The sequence below is a fragment of the Felis catus genome, chromosome A3 (genome assembly GCF_018350175.1).
Source record: "Felis catus isolate Fca126 chromosome A3, F.catus_Fca126_mat1.0, whole genome shotgun sequence".
NCBI lineage: Eukaryota > Metazoa > Chordata > Mammalia > Carnivora > Felidae > Felis > Felis catus.
In genome coordinates, this window is record NC_058370.1 from 17,145,199 (window position 1) to 17,165,802 (window position 20,604).

At 44.8% G+C, this 20,604-nt stretch overlaps 1 protein-coding gene across 14 annotated transcripts in view; it reads left to right on the forward strand.

Moving 5' to 3' along the window:
• The first annotated feature begins 440 nt into the window (after positions 1-440).
• Positions 441-20,604, forward strand: part of PTPRT (protein tyrosine phosphatase receptor type T) — a 1,064,810-nt gene continuing 1,044,646 nt past the window's right edge. For all 14 annotated transcript variants that reach the window (XM_023251232.2, XM_023251237.2, XM_023251233.2 and 11 more), the window contains exon 1: positions 441-673. In XM_023251232.2, the coding sequence (XP_023107000.1) occupies positions 586-673 (88 nt within the window). In that variant the 5' untranslated portion in view covers positions 441-585. The remainder of the gene's footprint in view (positions 674-20,604) is intronic.

The window sequence follows — 20,604 nt, forward strand, 5'->3', positions numbered from 1 at the left end:
CGCCCCCACTCACCTGTTCTCCCACTCCGAGTTCACACGGCGGCTGCTCCCTCTCTCCCGCCTCCCCCCACCGCCCCCGGTACCTGCGCCCAAGCCGGGCAGACGATGCTTGGCTGCGCCGCGCTGCGCGGGGCGAGGAGGCGAGGACCCCGGCGCGCGTGGGGGCGCGGGGGTGCGCGCGGGGGCTGCTGCGTGTGGGCGCGAGACTGAGCCGGCCGCCCGGAGCCGACCAGCCCCTGCGAGGGTGCGCCGGCGGCGGGCGTGTGCGGGGCGCGGGCGTGCGCGCGAGGGTGTGTGCGCGGCCCGGGCGGAGCGCCGGGCGGGCGGGCGGCGGCGGCGGCGGCGGCGTTAGGACTCGGGGGACGCCGCCCCCCGCCCCCGCCCCCCGCGTCCCGCCCCCGCCCAGCCGCCCGCCTCAGTTCGCGCCGCGCCTCGGCTCCGAGCGCAGCGGCGCCGGCTCCGGGAGCGCCGCGGAGCCCCTGCGTGCGGCCGCGCCGGCGATGCGGGGCCGCCCCGCGCCCGCCCGAGTCCCGGCCCCGGCCCCGGCCCCCGCGGGAAGGGGCTGAGCCGCCCGCCGCCGCCCGGATGGCGAGCCTCGCCGCGCTCGCCCTCAGCCTGCTCCTGCGGCTGCAGCTGCCTTCGCTGCCCGGCGCCGGGGCACAGAGCGCCGCAGGTGAGTACGCCCGCCGGGCCCCGCTCGCTCCCCGGCGCGCCCGAGGCCGCCGCGGGGCCCTCGGGGGAGAAAGTTGTGCGGGCTGGCGGGGGGCGCGTCCCGGGGGCCGGAGCCGGGTCCCCGTCGCCGGCGCGGGCAGCCGCGTCCCTGCGCGCCCGGGCCCGCGCGTCCCCCCTCCCGGCAGCCCGCGTTTGGCGGAGTTCCCCGCCCGACTTTGCTGCGGGCCCCCGGGCTGGAGTAACTTTCGCGGTTGTTGCGAACGTCTCCACTTGCTGCCTCCCACTTGTCGGAATCTGTCACTGGAGTGTTTGGGGCGGCGGGACGAGAAGCGGCACCGGCGCCCGGGGTGGAGCGTTCGCTCCCCGCAGCTTCTGGGGGGCAGCGCGCGCTTTTCGTGGGGGAGCACCGGTCGCCAGCAGGCCGCGGCTGCCGGGGCGGTGGCTTTTCTTGTCTCCAGGGAGAGACGGCCAGCTCCAGACTTGCTCGAAACACGCCGCGCCCCTCAGCTAAGGCTTAAGCGAGCCGCTGAAGGCACCGTGGGGGGTGTGGGCGTTAACGACTGGGGCGGCACTGACCTTCTCCGTAGCCCGTGGTTTTCAGCCAGAGTGGATGGTCGCCCCAGTTAAGGCCCTTGGAGCGGAGTGGCTTCGACCTTTGAGGCTGTTGGCTCCTGAAAAGTTTAGGGGTGGGGGACCCATATTTGGGTTTGACCGTAGGAAGGAGGTGAGCAGAGGTGGTTCTCAGTGTTGGGGGGCTGGGGTGCCCCTAAAGATAGGTTGGCATGCATGGGAGACCACGACCATCCTGCGTCTTCTTCGTCGCCAAAGCCCGCCTCAGGCAAACTTCCAGCCCCAGGCGCCCAAAGACTGGGCGGCAGGTGGAGGGAGACAAGGGAGGGATTGGCCAGGTATGCTTCCACGTTCAAAATCACCTTGAAGTTTGTTTGCCTGTTGTGTTTGTTTGTTTTTAGCCCCGATTTGATTTGATGTGGCCACACTGAGCTGGAGGTTGCTGAGATGACGCGGACAGGCTGAGATAAACAAGTGAGATGTAGGAAAAGATGAGTTTCGGATTGCCGAGTAACAGCGGTGCCCGTATATTGTCTTGAAGAAGGAAAGAGAGAAAGAAAAAAAGAAAGCTGCGGTGGAGTGTAGCCTCCTTAAGCAGGTTGCACTTGAGGTTAGGAAGCAATGGAGTGACACTCCGTTGGACAGGCACTGGCGTCTCTCTTGCTCCCTACTAAATGGGAACTCAGTATGGGACTTCTGCGAAGGGGACAGCCCGTTTCCGTGGCTGGGAAGTTGGGTGACTAGGACACTTCTTTTGAGGTGTGTGGGTAGGATTAGCCAGTGAGGGAAGAGGGACAGGCACGGCACCGTTCTAAAGGTGGTGGGTGTGCAATCCTGCTTCTTCTCGCTCTGGGTCTGCATTAGGTGTGCTGGGGAGGGGAGAAAAGGAAGACGCTGGGGGCGGTCCTGGAGCCCCGGGCGTGCTTCGTGATTTAAGTTTTTACTTTCCTCCAGGGCCTGGCGGGCCCGCCACGCATTCACAGTACTCACGTTCCCGCGGCAAAAAATCAGTGTCAAAAATATTCCGCCGCGGGTGTCCAGCCGTTCTTGGGAAGCGTGCGGTGAAACGGTACCGGCCTGGGGAAGCTGTCCAACGCACAAAGCACGCCGGTTCCGGTGCCCCCCGCCAGGTGGCGCTCGCCCACAACTGTTAAAATGCAAATCCAGTTGCTGTCAGCTCAGGAATAGAACTTCTTTTCAAATTTTAAATGAGTAATGTGTTTATTCAGCAGCCTTTTGTTAAAACATTTAGAGAAGTGTGAGGAGCCAGCACCTTTTCTTTGTTTGCTCTTTGGAACACTCGGGAAAGAAAAGCAGTCCAGGAGTACAGTTTGGGAAGAAATCTACTGTTAAGGCACCATATGTTTCTTTTGGTTCTACTTGAGCCGAGCGACTTCTGCAAACCTACTACGGCATATACTTAGCAAGCGACTGCGTTTGTGCTAGAGGCTCCTTGAACGAGTGGGATTAGCTTGTGTGGGAGAAAGCCTCATTCAGTTGTAAAAATGGGGATTTTCTGTAGATATCTTTTCTCTCCTTTTTGGTTTAATGCAAATGTCTTAGACCATTTACATTCGATTTTTTCCCCCCAGGTTTCTTCGTGAACATCTACATTTGTAGATGCAGGAATGCTGCAAATGTTGATTTTTTAAAATGGACTTATCCTCTTAATTTCTAAATGCTGAAACTGTTGGAATCCAGATCTAGTACAAATACGACAATATCTTGATTTGCTTTAAAGTATCTTATTTAAAACTTTTGGCAAGTTTGGGTAAAGAATACATTTTAAAACTCAGTGGTGTGTGCCTCATACCTTTTTAATCTGAAAGTTCCCAGTCTTAAAAGCAATTTGAATTTGTATCTAGTACACATTTGGGATGATGTGTTTTGCTGTAACATGTTGGTCATGGTGTCTAAAAGTCAGTGGCAAGAGCCTGTCATCAAAAGGCAGTTTCCTTCTTCCTACTAAGATGTGTTTCATGAGCCAGGATGATGATTGCAAGGAATGGTAGTTTAAAAAAAAAAAAAGCATTTGAAATCAGCCTGTTGAGAGTGTGGCAAAACATGATTTGGGATGGGGCAAGAGAGAAACAACTATAACAGATACGGGGATAATTAGTCCATTTACTAGAGGATTTCAGCGTCTGTACAGTGAGAGCGACAATGGATCGTAGAGGGGACTGACTTGAGATTGCAATTGTTAGCGATGTAGTAATTTAACTCGATAATCATTGCCAGTTATCTCTGGGGAACTGTTAGCAGTACAGTCAAATTTTATTTTCTCTCCTGGATTGCTTGATTTCTTTCCTAATAAAAGAACAATTAATGTGCAAACCTGGCCTGGATTCTGTTTCAGCAACAATCACAAACACATTCACAATGAAAGCAGGCTGTTTTCTTGGGTAAAAACCCACTCCCTTTCTCCTCTCTTCAGTTTCTTCTTGCTTATCCCTCGCACAGCGCTTGCAAGCTCCTGGCTGCCGGCTGAGACGGAGTCCGCTGTGGTAGTGTAACTGTCACCTTTCAGAGCCATGATCACAGGACATTACAGCATTGTTCCTTTAAGCACAGGATACTCCCATGACTCTCTGACAGCATGTTGCTGTGGAAACAAGAGCGGTGGTGTGTAGGCGGTGGGTCCTTCATAAATATTTATTGATGATGATGAAGAGACGGCAACTCTGTTGGGGCCTGGGGAGTTTAACTCAGGGAGGCAGCCTGACTTAGAGAAATGAGTAAGAGCTTTGGTGTGTGAATCCCACTCTGCGTCTTTCCAGCTATGCCAGCCTGGGCAAGTCATTTACCTCCTCTGATGCCCAGGTTCTCATCTGTAAAGTAAGGATAATTGTAGCTGCCTCACTGGATTCTGGGAAGACTAAAACAAGATGATGGATGCGGAGTGAGAAGTAGGCTGGTGCACAGTAGTGCTTTAGCCTAAAGGGGAGCCTTGTCTATTACTAGCCTTGGCATTGGTGTGTGGACCCAGGTCAAGGGGGCATTGATGTTAAGGTCAGTTATGAATGGAATATTAGATGGCTGGGTTTTGGTGATGGATTTTAGTGTTTTTTTTGGGGGGGGGTATGTGGGTGGATTTGATTCCCTGCAACTGCTTTCAGAAAGTGATTTAGTACAAAACAGTTGACACAGATACATTTGACAATTCAAGAGTTCAGATAGGGAATGTTTAGTTTTAAGCAATTTTACCTTCTAAATGAGAACTGATAAAAACCCAGATGGCTACACATTGTAACAGGAGAGTATTTGGAAATATCTTTTCTCCCTTCCTACCCCCTCCTTCATACATTCTTCCTTGCCTCAGGACTCTGTCCCCTGCTCCATTTCCTTGTCTTACCTAATCTAGAAATCAGGTGTGTGGAACTCTTGAGCAGTGGGAGGGTGGGGCATGCTTTGTGCACTTGATAAACAAGCAGAGAATAAGTAAACATATGGAGGTCCACGGCATTCCAAGAAATAAAAAAGCTATGGGATTATTGAAAACAAACCATGTCGGACAAGTGTAATAGCATTTGCAAGCACATTACAGAATTGGGGCTAAGAGGCAACACCACGTAGATATTAGAAAACAGAGTGTCCCATGAAATTTTGCAAAATGGATTCAGTTGGTTTGGAGAGGAAGAAAACCATGGCTCGCGCACGCTCTCTTTTTAATAGATTAATAACAATCAGATGCAGGGGTGATTGCTAGTGTTGTGTTCATTTGAGTCAGGGTGACAAGTTGGAGTCCTAGGATTTAGCATTTGATGTGGTCTTGCTGGGCACTCTTATTTGCCTGAGAGATGGGGAAATAAAGATGATAATGCCACTTATTATTGGTAAGAGTGCCACGTTCTAAAGACAATACAGAGGGACCTAGGGAGTATGCTAGGCATAGATCCCAAGGAACCCTCTGGAAGTCAATCGTGAAAAATGAAAATTAATGTGTCACAAAGGCAGAATAGTGAAAGGGTGAGGAGCCACTGAGGAATGGTGATCATTTGGCCGGTTTTATCCAAATTTTGGGTATTCCACTTGGCCTACCACGGTTATCTACATAGGCAAGAGCTGCTCAGAAGCCTTACCAGATCCACTGCCAGACTGGTGGGTAACTAAGAAACTGAAGGTAACTAAGGAATCGAAGTCCACAGTGTTACAGACTTAATTTTTTGCACATTGGAGTCAGGCTGCTGAAGAATGTTTCACACACACACACACACACACACACACACACACACACACACACACAGCCGCTGGTGCATGAGTAGAACACAGATCTGAAATCTTTCCAGTTTCTTGAATACTCAGCCTCAAATTTTTATTTGGTGCTGGAGGGAATAAAAAATGGTGATGTCATTTGGCAGTTTCTTTAAAAAGTTAAACATACACATATACCATAGGATCCAGAGAGTCCACTTCTAGGAATATACCCAACAGACACGAAAACATACGTCCACACAAAGATACACACATGAATATTCACAGCAGTGTAATTCATACAAGACCCCAAACTGGGAACAATCCAATGTCCATCAACTAGGAACCCATCTACTGGAATACTACTAGCAATAAAAAGGGACGGAGTATTGATATATGTTATGACACGGATGAACCTGAAAAAACATGCTAGGCAAAACGAGCCGGATGCAAAAGACTGTATACTACGTGAAATATTTGGAAAAGGCAAATCTCAAGGTGGCTCCGTAGCTCAGTTGGTTAAGTGTCTGACTCTTGATTTCGGCTCAGGTCATGATCTCATGGTTTGTGAGATCGAACCCTCTGTTGGTCTCTGTGCTGACAGCGCAGAACCTGCTTGGGATTCTCTCTCCCTCTCTTTCTGCCTCTCCCCTCCTCAACGAAACAAGACAAAACAAAACAAAACAAAACACCCAAAAGAACCAAAAAAGAATATTCAAAAAAGGCAAATCTATACAGATAGAAAACAGATGAGTGGTTGCCTGGGCTGGCAGTGGGATCAGGGATTTATAGCATGTGGGCAGGAGAGAATATTTTAGAGTGATGGAAAGATTTGAAAACTGGAAGGAGGTGATCGTTGGTAACTCTATAAATCCTGGCTCCCTGCTTTTGATGCAAACTTGATGAGTTGTTACTTCGCTATTCTGAACCTTTATTTCTGCATCTGTAAATTGGGCACAACAGTGCTTCAAAGAGCCAGAGATAGCTCCTGTAAATTGTCAAGCTAGGTGCCTGGCACAAAACGGGCACCCAATAAATGGCATTGTTGTTACCCCTTGCCAGTCTCCACAAATAGTTTTTTGTATGAGTTATTTGCAAGTCATTATTTTGGTTTTTTTCTTCTCTTTTAGACTCTTTTTTTTTACATTTATTTATTTTTGAGAAACAGAATGAGACAAAGCATGAGTGGGGGAGGGGCAGAGAGAGAAGGAGGCATAGAATCTGAAGCAGGCTCCAGGCTCTGAGCTGTCAATGCAGAGCCTGATGCGGGGCTCGAACCCATGAACTGTGAGATCATGACCTGAGCCGAAGTCAGACACTCAACTGACTGAGCCACCCAGGTGCCCCTCTTTTAGACTCTTTAGACTGAATTAAATCAATGAGCTAACATGTCTTCCCTTTCATCAATTTGGCAAAAACGAAAAAGTTTTAGACTGTGAAGTTTAGACAAGGATCTGAGCAATTAGGTGGCTTTGTTCATTGTTGAGTAGTGACTATAGAAACAGCTTTTTTTTGTTTTTTTGTTTTTTTGTTTTTTTGTTTTGAGTGCTAATCTTATTAAAAGTAAAGATGTGAATAGCTTGTATGTGGAGTATTTTGGTAGGGTATGGATTGGGGTTGAGGAGAGGATAGACCATTCATTTTCTTCTTTCTCATTAAGCCAAGGATGTAGAAATTTAACAGAAGAGATGCTCTCCTGTAAAAGGAACAGATGCAGCATGTTTTCTGGGCCGTTAGCTTCCTGACAGGGTGAACAGCCACTAGGGGTGAGAAAAAGCTCCATACCTGTGTTTCTTTCCTGCCTTTATAGGGTGCTTCTGTCGACACCCCAGGAGAACTTCACAGATGATTACTAACTTCAAACTTCACTTAGCCTCATGAAGCCGGTCCTCTTCCAAGGGAGGAAGCTGTTTTGTCACCCACATTCCCAGCTCCAGCTTCCCAGAACCCTAAAGAGCATGTTTCCTCTTGGATCACCTTGACTTTACGTTAGTCCCCTTTTATCCCAGTGGTGCTGGAACTGATCTTGAGATCACAAAACCAGTTCTCTTGGTCCTCCCAAAACTCATGGTGGGTGGTTGCATATGCATTCTTTAAGGGTCATGTCTCTGTCTCTTTGGAGCCAAGCATGAATTAATAGATTCATGTCAGCGAGGAGAACTTTAAAAAAAAAAAATTTTTTTTTAACGTTTATTTATTTTTGACACAGAGAAAGACAGAGCATGAATGAGGGAGGGTCAGAGAGAGGGAGACACAGAATCTGAAACAGGCTCCATGCTCTGAGCTGTCAGCACAGAGCCTGACGCAGGGCTTGAACTCATGGACCGCGAGATCATGACCTGAGCCGAAGTCGGCCGCTTAACCGACTGAGCCACCCAGGCGCCCCATGAGGAGAACTTTTTAAAGAGAGCTTAATGTTTGGTCATCAGGAATGAGTGCCCTTGGATGATCCAGACTTGGTCTAATTGACCATAATTATGACTTTTGGTTTTGCTGCTCAACTAGTCACAGGTTGGTCCAAGGAGCCCCTTTGAACCAGTTTATTCTTCATACTTTCAGATGTCTTTGAGAACATCCTTATTTTTCTGTGACAACAAGGATCTCCAGGCTCACCTCTAAGTTTTCTGTCCTAAACATGCAGTCAGTTGTTTATTTCTTTCTTTTTTATAAGAATTGTGGTTCCTTTTTGTGGAGATATCAGAATCTGAGATGCACATTGTGGTGTTTTACTTGAATGCCGGAGGAGAATAGAATAAAACAGGGACTGGTGGTAATGTTAGGGATAGAAAGAGAAAGATATTTTATTTTTATTTTTATTATTTAAAAAAAAATTTTTTTTTCAACGTTTATTTATTTTTGGGACAGAGAGAGACAGAGCATGAATGGGGGAGGGGCAGAGAGAGAGGGAGACACAGAATCGGAAACAGGCTCCAGGCTCTGAGCCATCAGCCCAGAGCCCGACGCGGGGCTCGAACTCACGGACCGCGAGATCGTGACCTGGCTGAAGTCGGACGCTTAACCGACTGCGCCACCCAGGCGCCCCAGAGAAAGATATTTTAAACAGCATGCATTTATGACCACTTATCTCTTAGATTTTTTAAAGGTCGATCTGAGCATGAGGACCTATTAATCTAATTAAAAATAATTTTGTCATTGTCATGCTGTGTGCTTAGAGTGTAGCCTAGAAGTTGATGTCACCGCTTTTTTTCTTAAGCATCTTGGAATTCGCCCCTAAGTGCCTGGGTCCAGATGAACTCATCTGTCAGTGTTTCTTGGGTACCAACTTTGTGAAAAGAAAAAAAGAAAGAAATCCCAGTCTCACCCTAAGGGAATTATGTTAGTTATCTATGGCTGGGTAACAAGTTATATCCCCGAACCTAGTGGCTTTATTTCCCCACCGTTTCTTCAGGAATCTGGGTGTGGCACAGCTGGGTTCTCTGGCTTTGGATCTCTCAGCAGGCTGCAAACAGGGTGTTGGCTGGGGCTGCAGTCCACTCAGCTGGAGTGGAAAAGGATCTTCTTCCAGACTCACTTCCCTCACATGGTTGTGGGAGGGTTCAGTTCCTCATGGGCTGTCGGAGTGAGGTGCTCAGTTCTCAGGAACTGTTGGCTAGAGGCTACTCTGGCTTCCTTACCATGTGGGTCCCCCCATCGTAACATGGTGGCCAGATCTGTCACTGACCAATTGAGAGGACAGGAAAAAGTGTGAGCAAGACGGAAGTCAGTTTTTATAATGCAGTTTTGAAAGTGACATCCATCACTGTTGCCATCCTCTGTCTGTCAGATGTAAGTCACTAGGTCTAGCCTCCTTGCAAGGGAGGGGGGAATCACATATGGACTTGAAGGAAGTGGGGATTATTGGGAGCTGTTTCAGGAGCTGCCTACTACGTGAACCTCAAAAAATAGATAGGTGTAGGAAACCTTGTGTCATGGAAGACAATAAAAATGTAACTATGTTCAAATCTTTTAATTCTTTTTATTATTTTAGGCATCAGTGTCAGTTCATTGTCAAGCCTTTGCTCTTTAAAGGCCTCTGAGGGGTGCCTGGGTGGCTCAGTTGGTTAAGTGTCCAACTCTTGATGTAGGCTCAGGTCATGATCTCATGGTTCGTGCGATTGAGCCCTGCATCAGGCTCTGCACTGACAGCGTGGAGCCTGCTTAGGGTTCTCTCCCTCCCTCTCTCTCTCTGCCCCTCCCCCACTCGTGCATGTGTACATGTGCTCTCTCTCTCTCAAAATAAATAAATAAATATAAAAAAATACAAAGGCCATTGAATAGAGAGATTTATTGTCTCTGAATTGACTTGGTATGAATCTTAAAAAAAAGTTAATTAGGAGTGTCAGTAAAGTAAAAATGAAATAATACGAAGACTCATCAGAAACCGTTTCAAACTTTACTCTAAAAGTTGAAGTACTATCTGTTTTTGTGAGACTAAAACTTTCACACTACTCTCTAGGTTCCACAAGAACCAATTTATAAAAAACACCAATAAATAAGGGCTATAGTTTAGCTGAAAGTTAGTATTTTTATTACTTTTAGATATCCCAGTTTTAAAAATTGGTATTTATTTTAGAGGCATCTGGGTGGCTCAGTCAGTTAAGCATCTGTCTGCTTCTTGGTTTTGGCTCAGGTCATGATCTAGTGGTTTGTGAGCTTGAGCCCTGCATTGGGCTCTGTGCTGACTGTGTGGAGCCTGCTTGGGATTCTCTCTCTCCCTCTTTCTCTGCCCCTTACCCATTTGTGTGTTCTTTCTCTCTCTCTCTCAAAATAAATAAACTTAAAAAAATTGGTACTTATTTTAGACTTTTTTAACCCATTTCCAGAGGGTTTTTATTGTCACAAAAAACTAACATCGAGAACTTAATTTTTTTTTAGTTTTTTAATGTTTATTTATTTATTTATTTATTTAATGTTTTTATTTATTTTTGAAGGGGAGAGAGGGAGACAGAGCATGAGTGGGGGAGGAACAGAGAGAGAGGAAGACACAGAATCTGAAGTAGGCTCCAGGCTCCGAGCTGTCAGCACAGAGCCTGACGCGGGGCTCAAATCCACAAACTGTGAGATCATGACCTGAGCTGAAGTCGGACACTTAACCTACTGAGCCACCCAGGCGCCCCTTAATGTTTATTTTTCAGAGCAAGAGAGAGAGTGTGAGCAGGGGAACATCGAGAATTTAATATGTTACAGTGACCTAAAGATTTAATGTAAATATACAAATATATGGATCGAAACATGTCTGCCTGTACTCCAAGTTTTGATTGCTGTTGTAATAGTATGGTCATTAGAAGAAATTCAGTCATAGTATTTAAAAATTTTTTTTTAATGTTTATTTTTGAGAAAGAGAGAGAGACTGAGTGCAAGGTGGGGGAAGAGGGGCAGAGAGAGAGGGAGACACAGAATCCGAAGCAGGCTCCAGGCTCTGAGCTGTCAGCACAGAGCGTGATGTGGAGCTTGAACTCATGAATGGTGAGATCATGACCTGAGCTGAAGTCGGATGCTCAACCTACTGAGCCACCCGGGTGCCCCCAGTCACAGCATTTTTTTCTGGCTAGTGGTGGTTTGGAACCATGAAATCTTCTAGTAAAGAATGGTTTTGTCAAAAATCAACGGGCTGGCCAGATGTTGGACTTCCTGGTGAGGACCTGCTCTAGGAATTTACCTGATTTCACATATTACCTGTTTGCTTGGTGGGTGGGAGTGGTGGAGCCACGGTCCCTATTGTGTCTGTTGAGGCATTGTTTGTATTTAGGCAGGAGGGCCACTAGTTTGTGATGGTCCCAATCCCCTGCCCTCTTGGATTTATTTCCATGAGGTGGCTCTGGGGAAGGAGGAAGCCAAGGCACCTTGAGTTTGCCCGCCGTCTCTCTTGGGAAGTTGTTTCTCCTCCACTTTCACTGTCTTGGTTTTTGAGTAGGGTCTCAGATGTTAACTGTCATCTGCAGTCCTGCTGACTCAGGCTGTGCAAAGTCGGGTGCCAGGTGGAGGAGGTAGGGGCGTACTTTCCCTGGGTGTCTAGGTCAGGGCTGCACGTGTTGCACGTGTTGATGTGGGACCTGCACATCTGTACCTGCAGGACCGGGTCAAGGACTCTGTGCCACTCCACTGTGCCAGTGTAGATTTTATAGCCATTTCCATATCTGCCCTCTCCTGTTTCCAGATCCGGACCTTCTGCTGTTTTGTTTTTTTTTCTTAAACATTTTTTTAATGTTTATTTATTTTTGACAGAGAGAGAAAGAGAGGCAGAACATGAGTGGGGAAGGGGCAAAGAGAGAGGGAGACACAGAATTCAAAGCAGGCTCCAGGCTCTGAGCTGTCAGTGCAGAGCCTGATGTGGGGCTCGAACTCATGAGTTGTGAGATCATGACCTGAGCTGAAGTTGGACGCCCAACCAACTAAGCCACCCAGGTGCCCCAAGGACTTCTGCTGTTTTAACTGTATTTTTTTTTTTATTCAATGAGTCCCTCCTGTGCTGACTATTGTCTATATACCATCGCTTCACCTTTTGCATTTTATTTTTTTACCTTTTGTTATCAGAAATGTGTGTATTGGGGTTGAGGGAGTGGTTTTTGGCTCAGAAACTTGAGAAACCAAGATTTAAACTAAGATTCTAGCTTGTCTCAAACCAGGGATAGGGTGGGGTGGGGTGAGGTGATAGGGCAGGGTGGCATGGGGTGGGGTGGGGTAGGAGGACTGATCAGTTATATTCAGAAGCTGGGAGCATTGCCAGCCTCTTCCCTTTATCCCAGCTGGCTCTGGATCGTTATCTTCCTCTAAACAGAATTGTCTGGAACAAAGCAGAGGCCAGCTCTCTAATACTTGGGTTGTATTGTCTTGAGGCCATTTAAATTAGTTTTACCGAGGAACTGTGCAGCCTCCTGAGAAAGAGGATACTTACACTTTTCACTTCTGTGATGCTCAACTCAAACATGCGAGCACTTAGCCGCACCCAGGTACCTTACTGCCATCACTTCAAACACACGTGCAAAAAACTTTTTTTTGGGGGGGGTATGCTTATCAATGCAAATTTCCCATCTAAAGTAAGTCTTTTAAGTCTTCTGCACTGGGAATGTGTGCTCCAAGGAGGACATTATTTCTGGAACCTGACCCTCTAAAAACTTTTTTGGGGGGTATGCTTATCAATGCAAATTTCCCATCTAAAGTAAGTCTTTTAAGTGTTCTGCACTGAGGATGTGTGCTCCAAGGAAAACATTATTTCTGGAACCTGACCCTCTGAACATCATTTTTGGTGGAGGAGTGCAATTAACCTGAACAAATGCCAGAGCTCCAAGATGTGATTCTTGTACACATAATTTTTTTTAAAGCCGAGTTTTAGTTTAACCTAGGACTGCTCTCCTTATTGGTCACTTTTTAAGTGAAGGTTGATGAAGTCAGCTTTCTTACCTTTTTTATCTTTACCTATAACACATTTAGCATACATTTAAGTTCACTTGTGTACAAGAGCATATTGTTACTGGTTTTACCTGAGAATTGGCTTAGTGAGTACTGAAGCATTTCTCAGTTGCCTTCTCATTTCCTCTCACCTCCAAATCCTCAGCAGCTATCATTTGTCCCTAGAAAGTTGCTGCCCACCTGTTCCACCTGGAGGTTCAGGGTCCTTGGTACCTACCCTATGCCATGTTACTTTTCACATGTCTAATTGTGATCCAGAGGTTCTGGCTTAAACTTCAGATGTTTCCTTCTTTTGGGGTTTTAACTCCCTTTGGAGATCTGTAGTCCTAGAAGGATTTTGGGTCATCTAGAGGATTATAGGAATTATGCCTGAGCCATCTTTTATTATATGTCAGGTCAAAATGGTTGGAGGCAGAGGAATAGTGGATGAATCCCACTGGACTGAGCTCTTCCACAAAAATTCTTATGTTTGAGACATGTTTTACTTCTTGTTTCCTACTTTGGCATTCTGATCTCTGAGTAAATCTGGTCATGATGGTGAGATCTTCATGCCTGTCCCACTTCTGACACCAATGGCATAGTTTCCCATGGATTATGGATTATTTGGCAGAGACCTTGTATGTGGTCCCAAACTTCCAAAAGTTCCTGATTTATTTAGGCAGAGATATAGGATATCGTGGAAGTGAGTTGACTATACAGAGGGGAAGCAGATGTAGTATATCTTGGCCTGACCTTTTCTGGTTTCTTAGGTCCCTAATGGGATGCATAGTTGCTAGTGACATCTTTAACCCTGGTAGAATCCCACTTATACACAGAAGCAGCCCAATTTTTGCTGTACCACTGCCCTTTTCGATCAGCACCTTGGAAGATCTTATACTAAAAATATGAGTATCTATTAAAGAATATTTGCAAATATTATTAGGCTTTTCTGGTTCATGAAGCAAACTCTGCATCTGCAAGGCTACATCCTCTTCTGTGGGAAGAAAAAAGAGCTGATTTTATAAATGTAACAATTAAATAGTGATAATCTGTGTATGTTTATTTTAGTATAAAATGCAACATGGAAAGTTCTACTCTGTGGAAGAGAGATGGGGAGAAAAGGAGCTGGAATAGTAGATGAAGGGCATTTGACTTTATCTGTAATTTTTTATTTCATTTGGAAAGGGGAACATACTTTAAGTAAATTTGTTAAAATTAGTTGATAATTCTTGATAGAGAAGGTGTTAGTTACACTTCTGTTTGTAATATTTCTGCATTTAAATTATCTCATTCAAAAGTGATACCCTCAGGGGCGCCTGGGTGGCTCATTTGGTTAAGCATCTGATTCTTGGTTTTGGCTCAGGTCATGATCTCATGGTTTGTGGGATCGAGCCCCACATCAGGCTCTGTGTTGACAGTGCAGAGCCTGCTTGGGATTGTCTTTCTCCCTCCCTCTCTCTCTTTCCTTCTCCAGCTCACACTCGCTCTCTTTCTCAAAATAAACAAACATTAAAAGAAGTGATATGCTTGGAATTTAAGATTTGTCAGTAAAGTGCATATGGTAAAGATTTTAAACATATGTATTGCTTCCTTCAGTCACTCTTTCAAAACAAATTTAGGTATTATTTTCTATACGGAATGCTTTTTTTTTTAAATGCAACATTTTCTTTCAAAGTCTGTAATTAGGATTCCTGTGGGGAATTCTAAGACCCCTGCATCTGGTTAGAAGGAAAGAAGTAGAGAATTGTGTCCCAGATATAGGGAAACATTTGAGCATGAGTGATTGGGGCCCTGATGGAGGGGGCCTTATTAAGTATCAGAATCCTTCCACTTGTAACACCCCCTTCTCTCTCTTGGTACTTCCATGGAGAAATAACAGAGTTTCTTCCACAGGACAGCCTCTGTCCCTGGGTTTGCTTGGGGCCACAGAAGGCACATTCAATACAGAGGAATAATATTGCACAGTCTTTTCAGTATTCAGAGGTGCTGTGAATCTGGGCCCAGTTTTCCCATCTGCGAAATGAGCAGATGATGTCTGTGTTTCTTAAGGGCTTGAGTTCTAGTGTCTGACGTTAGGATTTTGAATTTTTTCCCCTGACAATCAAATCATTTGAGATCTTTGCCAGAGGTTACGTATTATAAAAATCTACCCCTTGCTGATTAATTAGTTTTCTTATTTAACACCATCCATAGTTTGTTCAAAAGGAATATGTGTGGGATCTCCAGGTCTCAGAGATGAAACAAACAGAATCTGTTGCCAGGATTGTTCATTTCAAACTGCAACTCCATTAGAGCAGGCTGGATTAGAATAAGACAGAAGGAATTTTAACTCCCCTGGGATGAAGATTTCTAAACCCTGAAGAGTATACAGAAGAGAGAAGCATTTGGCACATGTTTGAATGGAAAGCAGAAAATACAAGGAGATGACAAGTAATTTGGTGAAATGATGGATGATAGGGGAATAATAATAGGGAAACAGATTCTAAAGTTATGAGAATCATAAGTGCACTGGGGCATGTCTGCAGAGCAGGAAGGATTCAAACTGAACACTAGGGGAATCAGTGCAGGAGAAGGAAATGTCTACCAAATAGCAAACACTAATATTATTGCATGCTTTAAATACTTACAACGAGCCAGACATTTTTCAAAGGCTTTACTCATTGTCACTTGTAGAATCTTCATAACAGTCCTATGATATGGGTACAATTATCATCAAAAATGAGGAAGGTCATACAGCTAGTGAGTGGTAGAGCCAGGACTTGAACCCAAGTAATTGGGGCTAGAATCCGTGTTTTTAGCCACAACTTTCTGTTCTCTGTTTTACTTTGTGCCAGGTTCTGTGCTGAATTCACACTTAGGGGAAACATTTAGGTCTTACTTGAAATTCCTGGGTGGAAAGCCTTTCTTCAAAATTTCCAACGAGAATTCCTTTCAGGGGGTTGTAAGACTTCATTAAATCGCCACGAAGCAGACACAACAATTGCATATATCAGATAAGGGAATTGGTGTTATGGAGGTGCAAGGGCTTGGCCACAGTCATATTTGTTGTCATGTCATTTCAGAGTCCAGGTTCTTAACCACCACGTGATGTTGAATGTTAGAAGATTTTTATGGCAGTAAGAGGTATGGGAGAGAGGTGCTGTCTTCCTAAGAAAGAAACCCGTCTCCTTCCCAAATAAGTCTCAACCATCCCAATCTTAAAAGAAGGTAATTCGTAGGGGAGGACCCTCATTTGGTCTGGAATAAACGTGGAGCCCTTAGAAGTGGCTGCCACTGATTCAACATTGGGTGCTTAACAGCTGAAGGTGCCATACCCCCCAGGGAACTCAGATGGTATGAGAGGTTCATCTCAGACCATGGGCTTTGGACCTCTGGTCTCCAGCAAACAAAGCATTTTAGGAAAACACTTTTTGGCTGGACATAGTTTACTGGGTTCATTTAACCCATAGGATAGCCACTCTGCAGATCTAAGAGAGGTGATTATTATTCCTGCCTTACAAATGAGTGGCTGAAGCTTAAGCGATCAGGTGGAACTGGCTTTGAATCTGTAGGGTGCATCAGGTGGTAAATGTCACAGATTTTCGCTGCAGAAATCTCAGATTCTGAAATATGCGGGCCTGTGTAATTTTCCAAAAGCTCCAAATACCTCCCCAATGACTTTTTCATTGTGTGCCCTATAATAAAGAATGTGTAAATCCCTTCTCAATTTCTGCTCTTGTGACTGAAGTTTTCAACCTTGGTCCTTAATATGACCTTTTGGTAGTTCTTGGTTTTCTTTCTCATAGAATCAGGTCTGGTTATAGGTAGACCCATCTGCCCTGTCATGAAGGAAACCATGCTAGTTAAAAGTGCAGGCTCTGATCTCAGGCTGTGTGGGTTCAAGTCAGTTCTGTGCTACTTATAAGCTGTATGACCTTGAACAAGTTATTTGAGCCCTCTGAGTCTCAATTTTATCATCTGTGAAATGAGGCTAATAACAGTAACTTGCCTGTAGCATGGTTCTAAGAAGTCAATGAACTGATGTATGTAAAAAACGTAGCATGGGGCCAGGCTCAAGGAAAGTGCTTAATAAATGCCAGCCATTTTTGGTGGTGGTGCTATTGCTGGAGTACTATTGCTGGAGTTCATAGGAGTATAAGAGTATATGGCTAGGGTGACCAGTTGTCCTGGTTTGTCCAGGGTGAAGTTGTTTCCCAGGATATGGGCCCTATAGTGCTAAAGCTAGGAGTGTGCCAGGGAAACCAGGGAAACCAGGATAAATTTCTTAATGCCTACCTTAGGCTCTCATTGTATTTGCTGTGCAGATTCCTGCAAGTTGCATATACAATTCATATTTATGTAGCAAAAAAGATTATCTCATATTTGACCTGCATTTTATAGATGGTGTATAAGAAAATACAGAATAGCTTTTGTCAGTTTCTGAAATGATCATCACTAGAAGAGGTGTCTGGGGGTCTGGTGGTATATCTCTCTGGATCTTAACAGAAAACAGGATTCAACTCCCAATGTGTCAAGAGACTGTAATGAAGGGCTTATATATGGGGTAGAGTTGGAGTTAAGGGACTCTACAAGGGATGCTAAGACATCTAGAGACTCAGAAGGGCAAGAGGCCGTTAGTACCCTTTAATTTGGAAAGGGTAAGGGGAGGGAATTGCATTAATGGAGTCCTTCTTTGTACTTCTCTGAGTTCCAGGAGGCTACATGACCTTGACTCCTTTGCCCTCTAGTTTCTGATTGAGTTTGGCAGATGGGGAACACCCGGAGGAGACTGTATGGCAGAGAGAAAAGGGTTAGGGTATTTAACCTCCTTTCTTTCTGCCTCACTGCTTTCTTGTATGGCTCTATTCTTCAGTGGCAGTAGTTCTCAAAGTGTGTCCCTGGACTAGCATCACCACCTGCGAACTTTTTATAAATGCCAGATCTGGAGACCCGTCCCAGACCTACTGAATCATAAACTCTGGGGCGGGGGGGGGGTGGGGCTTAGCTATCTGTGTTCTAACAAGCCCTCCAGGTGATTCTGGTGCATGTGAAAATTTGAGAACCACTGGCCTAGAGATCAAAGATGCATCGTGAATCTCTTGTGTGGTCTTTGGCCAGTTAAGTCTTTTGGGTTGGAGGTCACTTTCCATATAAACCAAATGGAAGGTAGCTTTGCTCTTTCCATTCATAGTACTTGAGTCTCTTAAAAGGTATTTTTTGTTTATTTAGGTGTTTATTTTCTGACTTTTTTCCTACTAGAATTTAAGCTCCATGATGGTACAGATTTTGTTTTGTTCACTGCTGATCTCCCATGCTCTGCATAACACCTACACATAGTTGGTACTCAATGTTGGTGAATGAATGGATATTAAGTGATTTCTAAGATCACTTCTGTCATTTTTACTCTTGAGTTGAAGATTCTGTGTTCTCCATTATACAGTAATGACTGGTTTATCTTAAATCTGTCAATTTGAAATCGAACGAGTACCTCTATGATTTTAAAGGAAAATAATGATGAATTAAGAAAAGAATAACTTAAAGCACCCTCTGTGTCAGGGACCATGACACATGAAATATGTCACATATTATCCCTTTTAATCTTTGTAAACTCTCTGTGAAATTGGATCACTACAAAGAGATGCAGTGTGAGTGAGGTTATGTGACATATCCAAAGTTGCACAGCTATTTGCTACCCACACTTGGGTTTTAACACAGTTGTGTTCACTTCTAGGCCAATATTGTCTCGATTTCAAAGCTAAATCTGCAAGATTCATAAGAATCTACTGAACTGAAAAGATTGATTACATCAAAAACAAATAGCTTGTGTTGAAATATATTTTATCTTGGGTCACTCAACATGTTGGAAAGAGATTAGGTTTAGAAGTAGAGAGACCTGAATTGAAATCCTGGCTCTTACTGACTGTATGTCCTTGGGCAAATTATTGTACCTTTCTGAGCCTAGATTCCCCATATATAGTTGGGAAATAATTCTACCAGCCTGACAAGGAGGTTGTGATAATTTGACATGATGTATATAAAATACCTGGCAAGTGGTTTCTGAGAAGTTTTGGAGAATTGGTAATTTATATACGAATCATGATAAGTCTCAATTTGATGGGTGGATTTTAGAGTTTACTGCTCTTCTTTGGGAAAAACTGATAATGTGACTTGAATCCCCAGTAATCCCTGGAGATAGTTTTGTTCCCATCTGGACTGGCTGTGGGGTCAGACTGCCTGGGATCTCTAGTTTTCCTGTTCATTAGCTATTATGTACTTGGGCAAATTAGTTAACCTCACTGAACCTTAAACTTATCAGGAAATATGGGATGATTGTGCCTGTACCATTAGACCATTGTGAGCATCATGTGAACATTTGTAAACTAGTAAATCAGTAGTGTGAACACTATCATCATTGTTAAGTGGGAATTTCTTCTGCATATCAAATATGTACATGGTTTCATTGCTGTTGATTATTACACATGCAGGTACATGTCTATGCACATATGTATGTAGGCACCAAATGAGGTCTTATGTAGAAATGGTGAATGGTAACTATATACCAGACATTGTGTGAAAATTCCTTTCTTCTCCTGAATCTTGCTATATACAAGGCTCACCTTCTCTTTGTTGTGAAGATCCTGAAAAGAAGCCAAAGAGCCTCCTGGCCTCCAAATAGATGTTAAACCCACACAAATCTCTTATCTTTTCTCTGAGGGAGAGCCCCCAGACTCTCCTCTAGCGGCTATAGCTCTTATTATACATACAAATCTAGCGTGTTTATATTTGATTTTCAAGCCCAGAGGGTTTAGAAGGAAGAAGACTGGCCATTCCAGGAGGCGTGCTTGCAGTGGTGGCAAATAAAAGGGGCGATGGCCTGATTGCTAGAGAAGAGGAAGGAGAACTAAAAGAAGCAGCAGTGAGGTCTTAATAAACTCAGTAGCTGAAGCTACCGGGCACATGCACATGGGATACTGCGCTCCCCTGAAGGCCTCCCAGGCCCCGCCTTGTTGCTCTGCTGAAGGTGTGGTGGCTGTCATGACAATTATGATGTCAGGAGGAAGAATAGGTGTGGGTTCCAAAGACAATAATAACTGATCTTTTTAAGGGATAATCTTGAGTTATAAGAAAAGTCTGTCTTGTTTTCTTAATCCCAATGATTCTATTTTCCTAATGCTTTACACATTGTGTTCAGGCATGTCACTCCATGTCAATCCTTGCTCTTAATAAGTACTATCGCTTTTTTGTACATAGGAGGCTGAATCTTAGATACATTGCAGGGCCAACCCAGGGCCACACAGGTATTGAAGGCTGGAGCAAGGCCCCAAACTTGCGTTTCAAAATTTGAACCTGGGGTGTGTACCGTGGCCCCACTGTAGCGTGTAAATGGGAAGGGAGACTTGTGGAATGTTTGTAAAGGCTTTGGAGACACAGCTCTTCAGGTGTCTGTTATGGTATTTAGCATGATGCGTTCGATCTAATAAACCCCTGGATTTACGTATTTGGAATAGTAGTTGAATCTAAGAGCAAAATGGAAAACTCTGTTATCATAATGGCAAGCTTTCTTAGGAGCAGCTTGAATGAAGGCATAATGCAAGGGGAGAAGTGGCAAGGAGGACATGTATAAAGTTAAAAATAGAGAGAAGGAAGAGGGCTTGGAATAGAATTCGGAGGACAGTTGTGGGACAGGGCAATGATGTCTCCTTGGAGAAGTGTGCTTCTCTCCTTCCTCTGACTCCTTTGATTTTGCTTGACCTGACTCAGGCAGCAAGTTTATAGCCTAAGGCTCTTTGTTAAAAATAACTT